At 43.4% G+C, this 20793-nt stretch overlaps 1 protein-coding gene across 1 annotated transcript in view; it reads left to right on the forward strand.

The window, feature by feature from the left end:
• The window catches only part of LOC115092491 (insulin-like growth factor-binding protein-like 1), a 53772-nt gene that overhangs the window by 16012 nt on the left and 16967 nt on the right, over nucleotides 1–20793 (forward strand). The window contains exon 2 of the mRNA XM_029603347.1: nucleotides 18548–18657. Coding sequence (XP_029459207.1) covers nucleotides 18548–18657 — 110 coding nt within the window. The remainder of the gene's footprint in view (nucleotides 1–18547; nucleotides 18658–20793) is intronic.

The raw sequence follows: 20793 nt of genomic DNA on the forward strand, positions 1-20793 counted from the left end.
TTAATACTCGGCTTATTCTATAATCAGAGGAGTTAAAATTTGTCTCTGAATGCAAGTAAGAACTATACACAGCATTGACAATTTGTTTTTGCACTGAACATAAGAAATTGCCATGCTGGGTCAGACCAAGAGTCCATCAAGCCCAGCATCCTGTTTCCAACAGAGGCCAAAACCAGGCCACAAGAACCTGGCAAGTACCCAAACACCAAGAAGATCTCATGCTACTGATGCAATTAATAGCAGTGGCTATTCCCTAAGAAAACTTGATGAATAGCAGTTAGTGGGCTTCTCCTCCAAGAACTTATCTAAACCTTTTTTGAATCCAGCTACACTAACTGCACTAATCACATCCTCTGGCAACAAATTCCAGAGCTTAATTGTGCTCCTTGTTCCACGCGAAGGTCACCAGAGGCAGGCAGAGCTCCGGAATCTCAATGCGTGGATGAGACAATGGTGCAAGGAAGAGGGTTTCAGTTTTGTAAGGAACTGGGGAAACTTTTGGGGAAGGGGGAAATTTTTCCAAAGGGATGGGCTCCACCTTAACCAGGGTGGAACCAGGCTGCTGGCACTAACCTTTAAAAAAGGAGATAGAGCAGCTTTTAAACTAGAACAAAGGGGAAAGCCAACAGGCGCTCAGCAGTGCATGGCTTGGAGGGAGGTAACTTCAAAAGATACTAATGATGCATTAGAATTAGGGCATCCAGACAGTGAGGTTCCAATAATTAGAAAAGTAGTCCAAGTGTCTGTAATTAAAAACTCACCTGAGCTAAAAGATTCCAATTTATCCCTATCATTTAAAAAGCAGAATGAAAATACAAACAAAAAACACACTTTGAAATGTTTGTATGCTAATGCCAGAAGTCTAAGAAGTAAGATGGGAGAATTAGAATATATAGCAGTGATTGATTACATAGACTAAGGGCCAGATTTTCAAAGCCCTACGGATTTACAGATTTTCAAAGCCCTACGGATTTACAGATTTTCAAAGCCCTATGGATTTACGTGCATAGGTGGGGTTACGTGTGCCGGGCCTATTTTACAAAGGCCCAGCAACGCACGTAAAGCCCCAGGACGCGTCTAAGTCCCGGGGTTTCGAAAAAGGGGCAAGGAGGGGGCGGGGCGGGGCCAGAGGCCTCTGGCACAGTAGCCATTTGCCGCTGTGTCGAAGGATCACGTGCCAGCAGGATGCCGTGTGCGCAACTTGCGCCTGCCCAAAGGCAGGCGCAAGAAGTAAGATAAAGGTCAAGGTGGGGGTTAGGATAGGGCTAGGGGGTGGGAGGGCTAGGGGAAGGGGAAGGGAGGATAGGTTAGGGGGTTAGGAAGTTCCCTCCCAGGCCGCTCCGAAATTGGAGCAGTCTGGGAGGGAATGGGTGAAGGCAGCGAGCTTCGACACGCACAGGGTGCACCCCTTGCGTGTGCTGACCCCCAATTTTATAACATGCGCACCAGGTAGCGTGCACACATGGACGCCCGCGTGTAGCTTTTAAAATTTACCCCTAATTGGCATCTCAGAGATATGGTGGAAGGAGGATAACCAATGGGAGGTTGCTATACCGGGGTACAAATTATATCGCAATGACAGAGAGAAGCATCTGGGAGGTGGTGTGGTGCTTTATGTCCGGGATGGCATAGAGTCCAACAGGATAAACCTACCACATGAGACTAAATGCACAATCGTATCTTTATGAGTGCAAATCCCTTGTGTGTTGGGGAAGAGTATAGTGATAGGAGTATATTACCATCCACCTGGCCAAGATGTTGAGATCGACAGCGAAATTCTAAGAGAAATTAGGGAAGCTAACCAAATTGGTAGTGCAGTAATAATGGGAGTTTTCAATTATTTATTTATTTTATTTGTTTTTGTATAACGACATTTGATCAAGATATCACATCGGTTCACATAACAACTGAACAGTAAATAAGACAGGAGCTGCTTATTTTTACAGTATAACTTAGAACATTTAACAGGACACTAACTATATTACAAGCGCTAATGTGAGGATGGTGGTAAACATATAGAAAACATGGCTTAGGAATGGTTTTGTTTCCAATACAGCTTAGAACTGTTTTACATTATATAATTACCCCAATATTGACTGGGTAAATGCAATATCAGGACATGCTAGAGAGATGAAGTTCTGCTATCACTGCTAGAACCTCTTCCTCCCAAACCATAGCACTCAGATGCGCCCTGGCCTCCTCAGGCAAACAGGGAAGAGATAAGTCATTAAGGTAGGCTATTATGTCTTCCTCTCTAATAGTGGTATCTGCTGAATCAGCTCAGCATAAAATTGGGCAAACCTATTAGAGATTTGTGTACTGTAATAGATAAAATTAAGAACAGGGAGGAGTCTTTTTAAGAATCTGATTAAGCAATTGTTGCTCCTTTAGACATCTAGCCAATAATCGGCTAGCCTTGTTGCCAAATTCAAAACATTTCTGCTTCGTTCGTCCAAATTATAGGCTACTTCAGCAACATCTAAAGCTTTTAATTCTTGATGAATGGCTTCAAGTAAAGAGAGGTCAGTATTGTCTCCACATCTCTTACACTTAATCTCCAGTTTCCCAAGCTGGGCCAAGAGCTGCACTCTGATTTTACCCTTCTCCTTCTGTAAAAACATAGCCCTATATATCAGCTTGCCCCTAATCATTACCTTTAGCCCTTCCCAGAGTACTACAGGATTAACATCCTCCATCTCATTAATCTTTAGATAATCAGCTATGGCTTCAAGAAGTTCGGTAGTAAAGGATTTATTTGCAAACAAATCTTTGTTGAGCCACCTAAACGTCCTTCTAGGCAATTCTCTATCCACCCTCAGTCCTAGGGACACCGGAGCACGATCAGACCAAGTTATATTGCCAATAGATGACTGTTTAATCCTCCCCAATAGCCCCTTATCCAATAAAAAAAAAAGTCTATTCTGGAGTATGACTTGTGAGATCTTCTCTAAGTGCCCCTTTAACCCCTCGATCATCTAACGGTCCAACTGACTCCCTCACAGGTTTTCTGCTTCGGATATATTTAAAAAAGTTTTTACTGTGAGTTTTTGCCTCTACAGCCAACTTCTTTTCAAATTCTCTCTTAGCCTGTCTTATCAATGTCTGTTCTCTTCTGTTCTCTTCTTTGGAGTATGCTCCATCTGCAAACTGTGTTCGCTATAGACCTCATGTGCTTGTTGTACTGAGGTCTTTACCTTTGATGTGCTGTGTGTCGATTTTTGTGTTAGAGCCGGCCTTTGCATCAGAAAAGTGCTCTGCTTCAACTTCTGCGCCGTAGGTGTATCATAGGTCGACTTCTGTGCTTTAGGTGCGCCGTGCGATGACCTGTGTATCTTAGGTGCTCTGTGCGACGACTGTTGCTCCGTAGGTGCGCCGTGCACCGACTTTTGCGCCATAGATGCGCCGTGCACCATCCTTTGCGCCATAGATGCGCCATGCACCGACCTTTGCGCCGTGGCTGCCCCGTGTGCCAACCTTTGCACCATGGCTGCGCCGTGTACCACCTTCTGAGCTGTGGGTACAGCTTGCGCCGGCTATACTTCATGCACCGATTCATGCTTCTTAGATGTGATCAGTTTCAACAACGCACCGTGCTGCGATACATGCATTCGAGACGTGCCGTGCGTCGCTCCGTGAGATTTTTTAATCGGCAGTTGAGCTGTCGATATATCCCCGGCTTCTATAGATAGTACCCTTGCCAGAGCCCTGGCTTCTTTGAAGGGCTATAAGGGTGTGCAAGACCCTGGCCCGGTACTAATCGGAAGTCGATTTTCTGATGGGCCCAAAGACGAAACCCGTTTTGAATGGGCCTTACCCTTCTTCGCCGGTCCCAGCGAAGAGTGTACGGACGATGGTGGGGCCGCATTTTCTGTCCGTAGATGATCCATTTTTGCTGCCCGGTGTCGTTGGGCCCATGGTGACATTCTTCCGCAGTCATGGCACGACGCTTGGTCGTGATCCGGGCCTAAGATAGCAATAATTATGTCCATCTGTTATGGACACAATTTTTTCACATTGACAATATTTAAACCCAGAAGGCTTCGGAGCCATCTGGGAAAAAATTTTGAAGAAAAACTGCGAAGAAATTCGGCGAAAAAATTTCCTGTCAGGAAAAAAGTGAAGAGGAAACTAACCACGCATGCGATTGGCTCGCGGAAAAAAAGAAACTGAAGAGGTAAGGGAATCGCGTGGGAACACGACCGCGCAGCCGCACAGAGTCAAAAACCTCTGTGCTTAACTGAGGAAACTCCGCCTACTCGGGATCGCGACGCTCTCCAATACAGCATGGATAATTCAGCCCTGCTATCAATGGGAAACCTTAACATAGTGATGGTTTTCTAGGGAAGAGAATAATGGGCAAGTTTGCAAAGGCTCAGGGTATATGTAAGTGCCAAAACCAGGTGGGCCAGCAGGTTCACTTTAATAGTCAATCTCACGCTCATGTCCAGAGAAGATGAAGACAGGGCAGAGACAGATAGAAATGTCAGAGCTCGGTCCAGGAAGGAAGTCCAGAAGAAATTTTTTTAAAAGGGTGCATAGAAGGGCAACTAAAAGGATGAAGGGAACAGAACAGCTTCCTTATGAAGAAAGACTAAATAGGTTACGAATATTAAGCCTGGAGAAGAGAAGTTTGATACGATAGAGGTTTATAAAATTATATGTGGAGTGGAATAAGTTAATAGGGAATTTATGTATTTAGTACATTTCTATTCAACCTATTCAAATAAACTTTACAAGGCAGATTCCAAAATTTGATAGATAGCATCAGTGTAAACATACAACATAGGCGATATAATAAAATGATAAAATTAATATAATGGTGATTTATCTTTTCAAATAGTATGAGGACTAGGGTGCACTTCATGAAATTAACTGATATGAATCAGATTTACTTTCCTCTAACAGGTGCTCTCCGAGGATAGCAGGATGTCGGCCTCATACATGGGTGACATCATTGGAAGGAGCCCAGCATGGAAAACTTAAGTCAAAGTTTCTAGAACTTTGATTGAGATTCATTGAGCATGCTCATGCTTGATATATATCATGTGTCCACATGAAGAAAACTCATGTAGTGGAAATCCAACTCCGTGGAGAGGCAGGCGGGTTTCATGAGGACTGACATCCTGCTGTCCTTGGAGTATACCTGTTACTAGTAAACAACTCTACTTTCTCCAAGGACAAACAGTATGGCAGTCCTCATACATGGGTGAATCCCTAGCTACTGGCTGCCCTCCCAACATAAAAGGGGACTAACAAAACACCAAAATAAGTGCCAACAGGCATAACAACAACTAATTTTGTTGGTAACAGGAAGGGGTTAGCCTGAACAAAAATGGGCCCTAAGCAGGAATAGAGTTGTGTTCTAATCCTCAAACAAATTCCAAAAGACAGATTGGCCAAACCTGCTGTCATGTTGGACATCCCTATCCAAACAATAATGCAATGTGAATGTTTGGAGAGATCTCTACATCGCAGCTAAGCAGATCTCCTCCAAGGGAACTATTCACAAGTGGGCCACCAATGGCACCATGGCTTGAACAGAGTGAGCCTTGACATGGTCCCCAAGATGCAATCTCACTTGGGCATAACAGAAGCAGATGCAGTCTGCCAATCAACTGGCAACATCTGCTTGGCAACAGCGATGCTCAACTTATTCCTATTAAAATAAACAAAAAGTTGGGTGGACTGTCTATGGGCTTTTGTCTGCTCCAGATAGAAGGGTAAGGCTCTTTTGCAGTCCAAACTGTGCAGGGCCTGTTTACCTTGGTGCAAATGGGGTCTGGGAAAAAACGTTGGCAGGACGATGGACTGGTTAAGATGAAAGTCCAACACCACCTTAGGCAGGAACTTAGGGTGCGTATGTAGGACCACCATGAAAAAAATTAGTGTAAGGTGGATAAGTCACTAAGGCCTGGAGCTCTCTGACCCTGCATGCTGAAGTGACCACCATTAGGTCAGGTACTTCAGGTCATAGGAGCACAGCAGCTCAAAGGGAGCTTTCATTAGCTGAGCTAACACCACATTGAGGTCTTAAGATACAGTGGAAGCCTTAGGGGAGGCTTCAATTGAAGCAATCCCCACATGAAACATCAACTATGAGCTGTATGGAGATGGGCATACCATCTACACCATGGTGATAGAGTTCATCTAGGTGCGATTGGCACCTAACGGAGTTGGTCTTCAAACCAGCTTCCAATAGGTATAGAAGGTAATCAAGCAGTTTTTGTTGGGAGCAAAAGAAAGGATCTAGGGCCTTTCGCTCACACCACACTGAAAAATCTCCTCCACTTCAGTCCATAAGACTTTTTAGTGGAAGGTTTTCTGGAAGCCACTAGGACCTGAAACACATACTCTGAGAGATCGAGTGGTAGCCTTCACTGAGGAAGATATAAGAGATATACCCATGCCAGGCCCAGAAATGATATTCAAAGCTGATGATTCAGAGGAACTGAAACAAATCTCAGCATGCCTAGAAGATATAATAGGAAAATTAGTAAACTAGAGAGTAGCAAATCACCTGGACCAGATGGTATACATCCCAGAGTGCTGAAAGAACTGAAAAATGAAATTGGACCTGCTATTGGTAATTTGTAAACTATTATTAAAATTGTTTATGATACCTGAAGACAGGAGGGTTGCCAATGTAACGCCAATTTTTAAAAAGGGATCTAATGTGATCCAGGAAACTAGAGACCAGTGAATCTGACCAGGCAAAATGATTGAAACTATCATAAAGAATAAAATTACTGAACATATATAGGCATCGTTTAATGGGTCAAAGCCAACATGGATTAGGCCAAGGGAAGAATGGCTTCCCCAATCTACTACATTTTTTGAGGACATAAATAAATATGTGGATAAAGGTGAACCAGTTGATACTGTGTATCTGAATTTCCAGAAAGAATTTGACAAAGTCCCATATGAGAAACTTCTTAGGAAATTAAAAAATCATGGGATATGGGACAGCATCCTATTGTGAATTGCCAATAGATTAAAAGATAGAAAAGAGAGAGTAGGGCTAGATGGTACATTTTCTCAATGGAGAAAGGTGAACAGTGGAGTGCTCCAGGGATCTGTTCTGGGACCATTCCTTTTTAACAATTCATTTTTAAATGGGAATATCGAGTGAGGTGATCAAATTTTCCAATGATACAAAATTATTCAAAGTTGTTAAATCACAAGAGGATTGCAAGAAATTGCAAGAGGACATTGTAAAACTGTGAGACTGGGCATGCAAATGCAAATGAAATTTAATGTGGACAAGTGCAAAGTGACATACTTAGGGAAGAGTAACCCTTATAGCTACATAATGCAAGGTTCCATATTAGGAATCACCATTCAGGAAAAGAATCTAAGTGTCATCCTTGATAACGTTGAAATCTTCTGTTCAGTGTACAGCAGCAGCTAAGAAAGCAAATAGATTGCTAGGAATTATTAGTAATGCCTAGCATTGCTCCATGGTGCGACCTCATCTAAGTATTGTGTGCAGTACTATTTATTTATTTATTTATTTATAGATTTTTCTATACCGGGGTACGTAAATAACATCACCTCGGTTTACATTCAAACAGTAATTCAGCATTGCGCTTTACAATATAACAAGGTAACTAAACGAAAACAATACAGTATATAACTTTATTAATAGAATATCAGCAATATATGAGAGATTGTGGCAGTTAGGAAGAGTAGTTGAGGATTCAGATCATTGATAGTAGGCTTTTTTAAATAGCCAGGTTTTAAGGTTTTGTTTAAATTTTTTGTGACAGAGTTCCTGGCGTAATTCAGAGGGCATGGTGTTCCATATTGTTGATCCAGCAATGATGAAAGATCGTTCTTTTGTACTAGAGAGTTTAGTCAGATTGGGTGCTGGGATATTTAGTTTGGCTAAAATTCTGGAATCTCGTTGGGCGGGAAGACGTTTTGAATTGTAGTTGATCTGTAAACCAGAGCATTTCTCTGTTTTGAATGGCTTTGGTGTATCAGCGACATAGATTTATAAATTATCCTGTAAGCCACAGGTAGCCAGTGCAAAGACTGAAGAGCTGGAGTGATGTGATCATGGCGGCTTGTGTCGGTGATAATGCGGGCAGCTGCATTTTGCAGCATTTGCAAAGGTTGAATGGTGGCTTTGGGTAGACCCAGTAACAGAGCATTGGCAGTAATCAATCTTTGATAAAATAGTTGCTTGTAAAAACTGGTGCGGAAATCATATTGGTATAATAGAGATTTAATCCGTTAAGCGTAAATAGCTTAAAGAAACCATTTTTTTACCGTAATCCGCGATGAATGTTTTAAACGTGAGATTGCTGTCAATGATTGATACCAAGGCTGCGTACTTGTTGTGAATAGTGGAGTTGTTTTGGAGCAATATCAGAGTTGATCAGTATTGTATTTTTTGGAGGTGAAATTATGATAAGTTCAGTTTTATTGGTATTTATAGCCATTGGTTGTCTGTGAGGATTGTTTTAAATTTCTAATAAGCTACCTTCCAGGTACTCAGTGCATTGTGATTGTGCTGGTTATAGGTATGAGTATTTGAACATCATCTGCGTAGATGAAGTGTTTGAAGACCCAATTTAGAGAGTAGCCGGCATAGCGGTGTAAGGTAAACATTGAACAATGTGGAGGAGAGAGAAGATCCTTGGGGGACTCCTTGAGAGAGGTTTCTGGCTTGGATTCACTTCGTCCACATCTAACGCTGTATATTCTATTGCTCAGGAATGACTGAAACCATAGTAAAGCCGATCCCGAGATACTATTTCAGATAGACGGGTAATAAGAGTGTTGTGGTTTACCGTGTCGAAAGCAACTGATATATCAAGAAGGGCGATGAGGTATGATTTGCCAGCATCTAAAGCTTTAGTAGCAACCTCAGAAAGTGATATCAAAAGTGTTTCCATGCTGTGGTACTTTCTGAACCCATATTGAGATGGAAAGAGCATTTGATGATCATCTAAATAATCAGTTAGTTGTTTGTTGATGACTCTTTCCATAATCTTTGAGAGGAAGGGAAGGTTTGATACTGGACGAAAGTTTGCTGGATCAGATGAATCTAGGTTAGATTTTTTCTATCATTGGAGTAATGATAGCATGTTTAAGTATAGAAGGAACTATGCCTGTGGTGATGGATTTGTTAAGAATCTTTGGCAATAGGTTTTGCTATTGTAGAACGTATTGTAAGAAGAGTCTTAGTAGGTAATATGTCAGTGGGGTGGAAAGCTGGTTTCATTTTCTTTAGAATTGACTCAACTTCAATACAGTAGTAATCTCAAGATTAGATAGCTTGTTTCAAATTTATCTTGAGTGGCTGATGTAGCTTGGTTGGTGTGTAAAGGAGCAGGAAATGAATTAAATCGCGTTAAAATAGAATGTATTTTGTTATAAAAGAATGTAGCTAGTTCCTCACATTTTGAATCATCATTGTTGTTTAGATTGTTGTGAGTTGGAGCAGTAACAAGGATTTTGACATATTGGAAAAGTGCTTGAGGGTTGAATTGATATTGATGAATTCTGGAAGCATAAAAATCTTTTTTTGTTTTGGTCGGTGGCTTGGCGATATTTGTGTAGTAATGAGTTGAATTTAATAAAGTCATGGAATTTTGGTTTCTGCGCCATTCTTTTTCTGTCTTACGTAGCTTCCGTTTTCATAGCTTTAAGTTCGGGAGTATACCAAGGTTTTTTCCTTATTATTTTTCGGAATTGATTTCCTTGGATTGAATAGGACAGAGTTTCTCTGCTATGTTACTAGTAATTTTAAACCAAGAAGAGGGTAGCTGTTTCAGCGTCTGTGAGATCTAAATTTTTGAGATCTTCTGATATCATATTATAAATTTCATCTGTTTGACCTTGTTTTCGGAAGTAGATGGTTTTTTTGCTGTGAACATTAGATGGTAATTGTTTTAATTGTACAAGCAGGTGTCAATCCGAAAGTGGTCCGACCAAGGAATGGGAGTGCAGAGGGGAGGTTTTGTATCAATATGGGAGTTAGTAAACATGACATCAAGGGTATGACCAGCTTTATGAGTCGGGTTAGTCACAGCTTGTTGAAAGCCTAGAGCATTAAGAGAGGTCAGTAAAGTTTCACAGGCTGGGGTTAGAGGGATGCGATCAAAGTGTAGGTTCAAATCCCCCAGAATAATTGTTGGGAGGTGAATATCAAGGTTTTTGATAATAAATTCAGTTAGTAGAGATGGGTTATTCTCAAGTATGCTGGGGGGGGGGGGGAGTAGATCAGGCAAATTTGAAGATCCTTAGATTTGAAAAGGCCAGTCTCCATTTTGGAGGAAGGGGAAGTAGTTTGAACTGTAAGGTTAAATTTCTTTTTGGCAGCCAGGAGAATACCTCCACCTTTCTTTTTGATCCTTGGAATGGAGAAAACATTGTAAGTGTCAGTGGGAAGTTGATTTATTATGGCTGTGTCAGTGTCTTTTTAGCCATGATTCAGTGATCGCACATATGTCTGGCTTTTCATCTGTGAGGATATTGTTTAGTAGGGTGATCTTTTTTAGAAGAGATTGTGTATTTAATAGAAGGATGGAGAAAGTTATTAGACCTAACATTTGAGTGATAGGTGCTACCATAATAGGTGTTAATGTTCTGGTTAATGAAGAGTGTTGGAGAAATCTAGCCGTTTATAATTCACGTTGAAGTGTTTTATAGTGGGAATGTGGCGAGATAACATTTCTGATTGGTGCATTATTTAATGGTACTGAGTGAATAGGCGAGAAGTAGGGACAAGCTCTTTTATTGCTGTAGGTTCCAGAGATTGGAAAGACTTTAGACGAGCAGGAAGTCTTTGGTAGCAGCGTGGTCAGATAAGGAAAGCCACTGAAGAAAGGAGGAGAAGAAAAATAGTAGTCCTGAAGTTAGTCAGTAGGTTAGGGATTTGGGTCAAAGTGAAGCTTGCTGGAGTGTGTCTGTGGTTGAGAGAGGTCCGAGAGAAGCTTGCTGGAGTGTGTCTGTGGATGAAAGAGGTCCGAGTGAAGCTTGCTGGAGTGTGTCTGTGGTTGAGAGAGGTCCGAGAGAAGCTTGCTGGAGTGTGTCTGTGGATGAAAGAGGTCCGAGTGAAGCTTGCTGGAGTGTGTCTGTGGTTGAGAGAGGTCCGAGAGAAGCTTGCTGGAGTGTGTCTGTGGATGAAAGAGGTCCGAGTGAAGCTTGCTGGAGTGTGTCTATAGTTGAGAGGGTACCGAGTGACTGAGGAGGTGATATAACTGTGAAATTAGAGTTATGAGCCAAAAAAAAAAAGGATTTTTTTTCCTTTCCCTTTCCTCTCTTCCTTCCTTCCTTTAGTATATTTTGTTTAAATTCTTCACAAACTCAGTGGCTGCACGAAGGGGCGCACAAAGGGGCCAGCCCCTTTGTTGTGCTCCTTTGGCGCGCGACGCAGGCGCGCGGCACCAGCAGTTCAGGCAATTTAAGTAAAAATTCAGAGATTCAAATCTCCCTCTCTGCTTTTAATTGGCTACTAGTCACCACATCTAAAAAAAGATATAGCAGAATTAGAAAAGGTACAGAGAAAGGTAATCAAAATGATATAGATGCTGTGTTTAAAAAAAGGTTTAGTCAAGATACTGGAGAAAAGGTCCATAAACCATTATTAAGGTGGAGTTGCAGAAATCCACTTCTTATCCCTGGGATAAGCAGCTTAGAATCTATCTACCCTTTGGAATCCTGCCAGGAACTTGTAACCTAGATTGGCCGCTGTTGGAAACAGGATACTGGGCTTGATGAACTTTTGGTCTGACCCAGTATAGGAAATCTTATATTCTTATGTCCTTATGCAAGCTCAAGGTGGGTTATGATGACTCCTGGAGATATCCATCAAGGCAGCTGGGAGAAGTATGCATATGAACTGCAACCTCCCCTGCACCCCAGTATTCTGGTGCTAGGATTTTTTTTTTTTTAGATTTTTTTATATTCTGCTTTTCAGCACTTCAAAGTGGATTACATTCAGGTATTGTGGGGAGCTTACAATCTAACCCCTAGGTTCATCAAAATGTGTTATTAACGCATTAATAACAAGGGGCATGTTAGGAACATTTTAGACTTACTGCAACATCTAGAGAAAGAGACTGAAACTATCTACAAGGCCCTCATAGTAATGAAGTATTTATATCTCTATAGGAGGGCCATCTAATAGGTTGAGGTGAGGTGTTGGTGGTGGTTTAGGGGCCAGTTTCGCATGTAGAGTGAGATACGCGAACAGCACAGTTCACCTTGGTAAAGATTTGACATCATTTGGTGAGAGGAAAGTCTTCGAAAGATTAAATTTCTACTATGTTCTCTCACCCTAGCTTGAGTTGTATTGTGCTGTTCGCACATCTCACTCTACAATGCGAACTGGCCCCTAAACCCTAAACCCACCACCAACACCTCACCTTGACCTATTAGATGACCCTCCTATAGGGATATAAATAGGTGCACACTGTGAGACCCTCCCTAGAGGTTCTCTCTCTCTCTCTCCCCCAGCCCAGAAATGGCCAAAATGCAATTCTAAAAATTTATCACAAATTGCATTATGGCCATTTCAGGCATATCACTCAGCCTAACGACAGGAAAAAAGGTGTAGTTATTTCCGGCATTAAAGCTGTGCAATATTGTCCTGCCCATACTCCTCCCTGATCCCGCCCCTCCAAAAAATTTGCATTCACGCCATGCATTATTGTTCTTAACGCATGCATTATGTTGTGATCACCATAATGCGTTTTGATGAAATACCCTATAAGTTTGTACCTGAGGCAATGGAGGGTAAAATGACTTGCCCAAGGTCACAAGAAGCAACATTGGGACTTGAGCGCTGGTCTCCTCAGATCATAACCCACTGCTCTAAACCACTTGGCTATTCCTCTACTACTTACAGTAGGATCTATTGTAGGAACAGATGAATGCCCAGAGACAGTAAATCATTTTTCCTGCTAATGAGGTTAATTGGTAGTAGGTAAGAAGAAAAATATGTATATCAGGAGAGTAATTTTCCAAGGAGCTTTCCTCCGCAGATGAAGTAGTTTCCTTAATCAACAGAAATGTCAATTTAGAAATTATGCAAACTGATATGCATATAAGGTTATGTGCATACACACTATATGTGCATACTTTCACATGCATGGGGGACACTCCAGGGTATGGAGTCTAAACAGGGTTGGGACTTTTATACATACTTTTTAGTTTTAAAATTATGCACATACATTATTTCTGCAAAATGACATGCACCAACTAGCAGATGTATTTGTGTGTGTCTGTAGTTTTGCCAGGATAATTTTTAAAGCAGATTTATGTTCATATATCCGCTTTGAAAATTTGTATAACTTATGTACATATTTGCCAGCTAACTTATGCACAGTCTTACAAAATTACCTCCATAAAAATCAAATTGTGCTTAAATATTATTATGATCTGTGCCTTCCTCAGACATTGAGTAGCTATTTAAGTCAGGAATTTTGAACTGTGCAAAGTAGGATTGAATATTACATGTATGCCCTTATGTGGTTAACTTGCAATTGCATTCCTGGGTCCATGATTGATCTGGCAGGAGCCCCCTCAGGTGAGTTCCATCAGTTGTTGGATACTTGGCACCTGGTACTTCTACCCGGGGAAGAAGGTGTTAGTGGGTAGGTATTTCCTTCCTTTCATATCTGGAAAACACAAAAAACAAATGAGTACATACAAGCTTTATTAAAATACATGACTATAAAAGATATCAAACTGCACATTTAACTACTTAGGAGTATTAGTTTCCACAATATATCACCATATAGAAAAGAAAGAACCTCTTGTGTTCCCTTTGATCCAATACAATTACCCTCCCCATTATTCCCTTCTCACCATAACTCAAAGCTCACCCATGTGAAGAACTTGGCTGGTGAGTACTGCCATTATGGAGGGGGGATCCTATTGCATTCACTGCTGTTGACATCACCTCAGCTCCATCTCTGCTCTGATGTTGGGTCCATGCCATCTTGGAGGACCAAACTCCGCCTCCCACTCTGCTGCAGGGTCCATACCCTCTTGAAAACCCAACTCAACCTCCTGATAAGTCACTGGGATCCACACCCTCCTGGGTGACTCAACTCTACTTTCCAATCAGCCACTGGGGTCTGCCTCCTTCTGGAACCTAACACCTCCTCCCCATTAACCTCTGAGATCAACATCCTTGTGGACACTCATCACCCCCTCTGCAAAGCCCACATCCTGAGGCTTCTTTCTTCCTCATTGGGAAGAGCTTCTGTTGTTTATAGCTTCTGTTGTTTATATAGATTCTGTTAGGCAGGACAATATTGCACAGCTTTAACGCCGGAAATAACTACACCTTTTTTCCTGTCGTTAGGCTGAGTGATATGCCTGAAATGGCCATAATGCAATTTATGATACATTTTTAGAATTGCATTTTGGCCACTAACTTTATGTTATTTAAATGTTTAGTCTCTTTTAAACCAAAACCAAGCACTACCATAAGCATTTCCAACTCTTCTAGGTTTTTTTCTACTTTGAAAACCAGATACCCAAGTATTTTGACTCCCCTTAACAGTCAGGGTGAGGATCTGTTTATTTGCTAATTCTGTCTTTCAATACATTTCCAGCACAAATTCCTCCTCTGGCTACAGTTTATGATTTAGGACTTTGCCATTAGTTGTTTGGAAGGTGTAATTCAATAGTAAGAGTCAGGGGGCTGTCATGTGCAAATCCTCTAATCTGGAACTTTGACTCATACCTATATCATAGGGGTCCCATAACCTTTTCAGCCTTGTGTGGCAGCTCGTGTTACACTCCTGCTTCCTGCTGCAGTTCATTTCAATGGGACACAGTTTCATAACACACAAGACAAGTTTTTTAAAACTTCCAATGCAATAAGCTAATGGTATGCTAATGATCAGAAGTTAGAAAATGCACAAAAAAAAAACTAACACAGAAAATGCATGCAAAGAAATGGCTTAGTACACAGAAAAACATAAGTAAAATGTCTAGCATTAAGACAGCAAGAATTAAACCGGTACACCTGCCTATATTTGGAAGTAATAGTTAATGCCTTCATTTACTTGGAATTTCCATGTGTGAGATCTAAGCAGCACATATAGCACATACAAAACACTGTGCACCATACATAAGTTAATACATAACGAACATGCAGACTGGTTAAATACAGCCCTCCGTGTACACATCCCTAACAGAAACCTAAGGTCAGCAAACAAAGCACTCCTAACTATTCCATCAGTCAAAACTGCAAGACTAACACAGGTACGAGAGAGAGTACAATCACTGTCAGGACCCATACTATGGAACTCCATGCCCCTAGATTTAAGATTACAAAGAGACAGCAAAACCTTTAGAAAAAGTTTAAAAACCTGGCTCTTTAAACAAGCTTTTCAGAAAGAGATGGGAGAATAGAAACCAGGGACAGGCAAAGCACGAGCAATATAACACCCATACACACTGCTGTATTCATTAAGTGTGTAGTTTTTAAAGGATAAGTCACAATTTTAAAGTTAATTCTGTATTCATAACCGAGATAGAGACATGGACATGATTAATTACATTTAACATTGTTGATCACTAACTATGTTACCGAACCTTATGGCACTTTTGTAAACGGACAAATTAGAGTATCATTACTTTTATGTGCCTCGATGTAAACCGTTGTGACGGTCACCTCCAACGTCGGTATAGAAAAGATTTAAAATAATAAATATAGCTGTACACACACAGTTTTTGTACACAAAACCCCTTGCTACATCAGGAATAAATTTTGCACTTAAATAAAACATGTATAACAACACAGGGTAAAACTGTGCACCTTACTGAGTGTGCCTTATTATATCAAGGTCAAAGTCAGCATGCTCTCTCTCTCTCTCCCTACCTTCAATTCAGGGGCAGGTAGAGAAAGAACATACTGACATTAAATTAAATTGAACTACAATAGGAAAAGGCAGTGTAACACAGCTACCAGCCCTGTAAAGCCAGAGCAAGAATGAACAGATTATCAGACCCCTGCTGTGAAGGCAATTACACCTTATTGAAGAGGTTTGAGTCAGAGTTTAGCAGGTCAATCCAGTAACGAGCGGTAGGAAGAGCTGCGTTAGAGCCCGGCGCACCCGCGGTTGCCGCACGCACAGTGCAGCTCACCTACTGCTCAATCCTGTATGTAAATAGCTTGCTAATGCAAGCTGCGTCTAAGAAGCATCCGTGAAGCGTTAGGCCCGCGCAACCCATTTTACTGTATAGAGCGCTTTACAGCGCCTATACAGTAACCTGGGTGCGCGGGCCTAACGCTTCACAGACACGCTGGTATCTGTCATTTCAAATGTCACTTCCTGGTACCTGTCATTTGAAATGACAGGTACCAGGAAGTGGTACAAATGTCACTTCCTGGTACCTGTCATTTGAAATGACAGGTACCAGGAAGTGGACAGTTCTCCGACGCTCGGGATTGTCAGCCCTTTCTCCCCTCCTCCCAAAGCAACAAAAGCGAAAAAAAAGTTGCAAGAGACAGAGGGGAGAGAGGACGGGCAATCCTACGCTCGGGATGGTCAGTCCCTCTCCCCTCCTCCTGAGGCAAGACGCGAAAAGCAGCCTTGCTCCGGGAGGAGGGGAGAGAGGACTGGCAGTGTGAAGCGACCAAGCGACTTACTTTTTTTTGCAGCCCTCCGGAGGAGACGGCCATCAGCAGAAACGGATCGCTGCTCCCGGCGAAGATGGACGCCTGCACGGGGGAAAGCGGCCCCTGTGCGTGCAATTGGCCGCTCAGGACTGGGGCTGCCCCGGAGACTGGCACCCATGGACGCGGCCAGGGCAGGAGAGCCGGGGCTGGGGGAAAGTTTGCCGCCTACCCTTACCCCTGCCTCTAATGCAGGGGTAGGGGTAGGCGGTAAGTTAGCAGGTTAAACGCGCGGCAAAACGGCAAGGTAAAAAAGGGATAGTCGGGGCGCGCGTTACTGGATGGTAGGGAATAGCTAATTCGCTCGTTTACATGCAATATACATGCCGCGTGCGGAAGGGGTTGCCCGGGGATTTTAGGACGCGGTAGGAGTAGGTTAAAGGGGATTGGGGATGACAGGAAGGGCTAACACGGCCGGAAAGTGAGTAGAACGCGGGTTAGGAGCGGGGTAAACGCGGCCGCACTTTACTGGATAGACCTGTAGGTTAGTTAGAGGATTTGGATATGACAACCCCCTGATTTACTTCTCAATTACAGTGAAATATCACATCACAAATAAATATTGACAATGTCCTAGATTGTAGAATTTTGATTAAAAGAGGATGCGTGTTAGAAATGTATTGAAAGACACTCTTATGAAACAAACAGATCCTCACTCTGGGCATTTGATTGAAAGACCAGCAGGAAAAAGTACTATGTAGTGTGGGGGAACTTGGCCTCTTTTATATAATCTTGTCTTTGCTTTGGTTTTATGGCTGAGTTTCTTCTAGGTAAAAGCACATGCTTGGCTAAAGACTGGAGATGGAAAAAAGGAGTAGCCTATACAAAACAGTAATTATGTGAAGAATAGAATAAAAAAAAGCTTGCTGGGCAGACTGGATTGACCACTTGGGTCTTTTCCTGATGAAATCTATTAAGCTATTATGGATTTTAGTTGAGTTGGAGTCTTTAACATTTATAATCAATGAACAATGAGCCTAGTTAAGTGGAAAACCTAAGCAGTGGAGATCCTTCATACTAAGGAAAAAAGCATCAGGATACTGGCTGGACAGAGGTGGAACCCCCAAGAAACCATGGATATCATTAACTGATTGGAAGGTGCAGATGCCCCAGAAGGGTGCAGACCCAGTAATGGATTGGAAGATGAAGTCAAGTCCCCCAAAAGGATGCAGACACCAGCAGCAGATCAGAAGTTGGAGTAGGATCTCCCAGTAGGGCATGGACCCCAGCGGCAGATCGGGAGGTGGAATTTGGTCTCTCAATAGTATGGACCCAGCAGTAGAGTGGTGGAGTAGGGAAGATGGTAGCAACAGTCAGAATTCAACTGATTCCCCCCCCCCCCCCCCCGACTCCCCACTTTTGACCTGCAGTACCCCCTGGCCTAGTTGCATTTCTTCACATGGTGGAAAGAGGAAAAAGGGAGGGAAACTGTATTGGGTTAAAAGAAACACTATATGGTGGCACCTTGAGCAAATCAATATCCGCAAGTAGCTAAATGTGCTGGTTAATATCTTGTAGAAATATATATACAGTCACATAATGTAATAAACCTTATAAATACTGCCAGCCCTGTTTACAGTCCCATCTGTTCTTTTGGGTTTTCCTAGGCGTAAGGGAGGGAAATCCCATCCACTAGCATCTTCTTCCCCACATGTAGGCACCAGGCACCAAGCACACATGAACCAACAGAGCCCGCTCAAATGGGAGGCTCCTGTCTGATTAGTCCTGGACCAAAGAACACCACCACAAGGTAATTGGGCATGGGGACATTAGACTCATAAATGCATTCTCCATGGACACACAATATTAAAATTAAAGGCTCTTTTTAAAAACAATGCAGCACACAGGATCAGATTTTGCTGTGGAATACATTAATATTTTTGTTTGTCTTTTTTTCAGCGCCTGTGTTTAATGTAATACCCAAAAAGATTCACAATGTTACTGGTACCCAAGTGTATCTGTCATGTGAGGTGAAAGCCATCCCCACCCCTGTCATCACATGGAGGAAGGTATGCTAAAGTCAGTTGTGTGCATGTTCTGTAATTTATTTTTCTGCCCTTTAACACTTTTTCCCAAAGAGCTCATTTCCTGCAATGCTGGCCTGCAGGTGGTGTTTGACCTCTTCCTGTAGTTCAAGCAGAGGCTTTGTTTGCTGCTTTGACTGAGAGTGGCTTTAAGCAGTATATACATCCAAGCAGCCCTGAGTGCATGTAACACTGGCACACCCTGCAGTGCCATTGGCTAGAAAGCTGATTGCTAATACTGTGTGCTCTGACTGGCTCAGGAGACAGAGATCTCTGGAATTCTCCAGTCTCCGCTGGGAGTTCAGAGGGAGCAATTTCTGCGCTGAGGCCCTGTTCAGCTCCTGTGGACAGCCTTTTCCTGACCTCCCCAGGCACTATTTATTTTTTATTTATTTATTTTTATATACCGACATTCGATCCGAGATATCACCAGTTTACAGCAAATGACTGGAACAAAATAAGGCATAGGCGTCTTATTTTTACAGAATAACTTAGTAGCCGTACAAACATTCTTATGTACCGTATTTTCCGGTGTATAAGACGACTGGGCATATAAGACGACCCCCAACTTTTCCAGTTAAAATATAGAGTTTGGGATATACTCGCCGTATAAGACTACCCTTCTGTGTCACTACATAACCATACTGTATGTGGTACCCAGTATACAACAACCAGCCAATCACGGCAAGCGATGTACCTTACCGGCGATTAACTCGTGTCCTCCATCGAACACGCTGCTCCTCATCTGCCCTCTCCCTCCAGGCTTCATGTCGTGATGTACTGGGCCTGTCACAATCCGTCGCCTCTGCAGGGACACAAACATAATCCGCAGGAAAAACCATCTGCCCACAACCCAACCCACCCCTTTTGCTTTGAAACAGGATGTCCTCGCCCGAGAATACCCCCTGCAGTACCGGTGCATCCCCACCCAATTTTATCCCATTCCCCCAGACCCTGTGGCACAGGCAGCGCCCATGCTGCCAGCGTCCCACACTGTCCAGCCCCCAAAGCCCGTGCTCCCACCACCCCCACAGTCCCTCCTGGGTTCTCGAACAAGCCCGCAGGTCAGCCTGCTAGAGGGGTCGCTGGGCCTGCCTCGTGCAAGGGCCCTTCCTCTTCCCCCACTACCCGTGCTGTCCCCGCATAGGATAACTCCGCCGAGTACATTCTCGCCCCTGGGCCCACCGTCCTGTCGACCCCGTAACACTTTTCACTCCCACAATCTGTCCCGTGCCCCCCCCACACCACCTAACCATCCCTCCTCCCATCAGGTGCATGACGAGCAACGACCCTACCAACCCTGCAGCCCCTAGCCTGGGAAACGGATGACCCCCATCCTTGACGGCTGGGATGAGCAATCAGGACCTTACCCCTCACTGGGCCTCCACTGGACCTGAGAGCCTCACTCTGCCGGGCCGCCGAATGCACGGGCCTGTCTCTGGAGGGAGCCAGGGCTGAGCTTGGCTTGGCCCCAGGCCTGGAGGAAGCTGGCAATTCCCTGCCCGAGGCGTTAAGGGACAGGTCCAGGGGTTGGAAGGTCTCTTCGCAGTCCGGGGGAAAAGGGGAGAACCATGAAAAAGGCGCAGCTTCTGGGCCGCTCTCTCCAGAGCTGGCCCCAGTGTAGGCCCGGCCCGATTCACTTGCCTGATCATCAGCCGCTGCAGATGCCAGGACCATTGCCCCCTTCTCCAGCACTCTCCGCTGATGACTACCAGCATGGGGAACACCTGCGGCACAGCCAGGCCTGATTGCAAGCTCCCTACCTCGCCGGAGCATGTCTGACACGCTAACCTACGCCGAAGCACCAGAGACTGCTGGGGATAATGGGATGGGCTTTATCTTTTATTATTAATTTTTTTATTTTAAACAAACTGCGACCTGTCACCAAAGCTGAGAACAGTGAGCCCGCCTGCTAAAACCCACGAAAGCCCGCGCACCCTACCACCTCTGCAGCCAACCCAAGCAATGAGCCTGCAGCAGTCCCAGCGCCAGTAAGTAACTGGCTCAGCCAATCAGGCACCCCGGTTTGAATACAGGACCCCTCCGGACATTGACTCCCCCTTTTCCATACCAGGATTCCATGCAATTCTCACCCCCACACACTCCCCCCCCCCTTCTTTC

The sequence above is a fragment of the Rhinatrema bivittatum genome, chromosome 1 (genome assembly GCF_901001135.1).
Source record: "Rhinatrema bivittatum chromosome 1, aRhiBiv1.1, whole genome shotgun sequence".
Lineage (NCBI taxonomy): Eukaryota > Metazoa > Chordata > Amphibia > Gymnophiona > Rhinatrematidae > Rhinatrema > Rhinatrema bivittatum.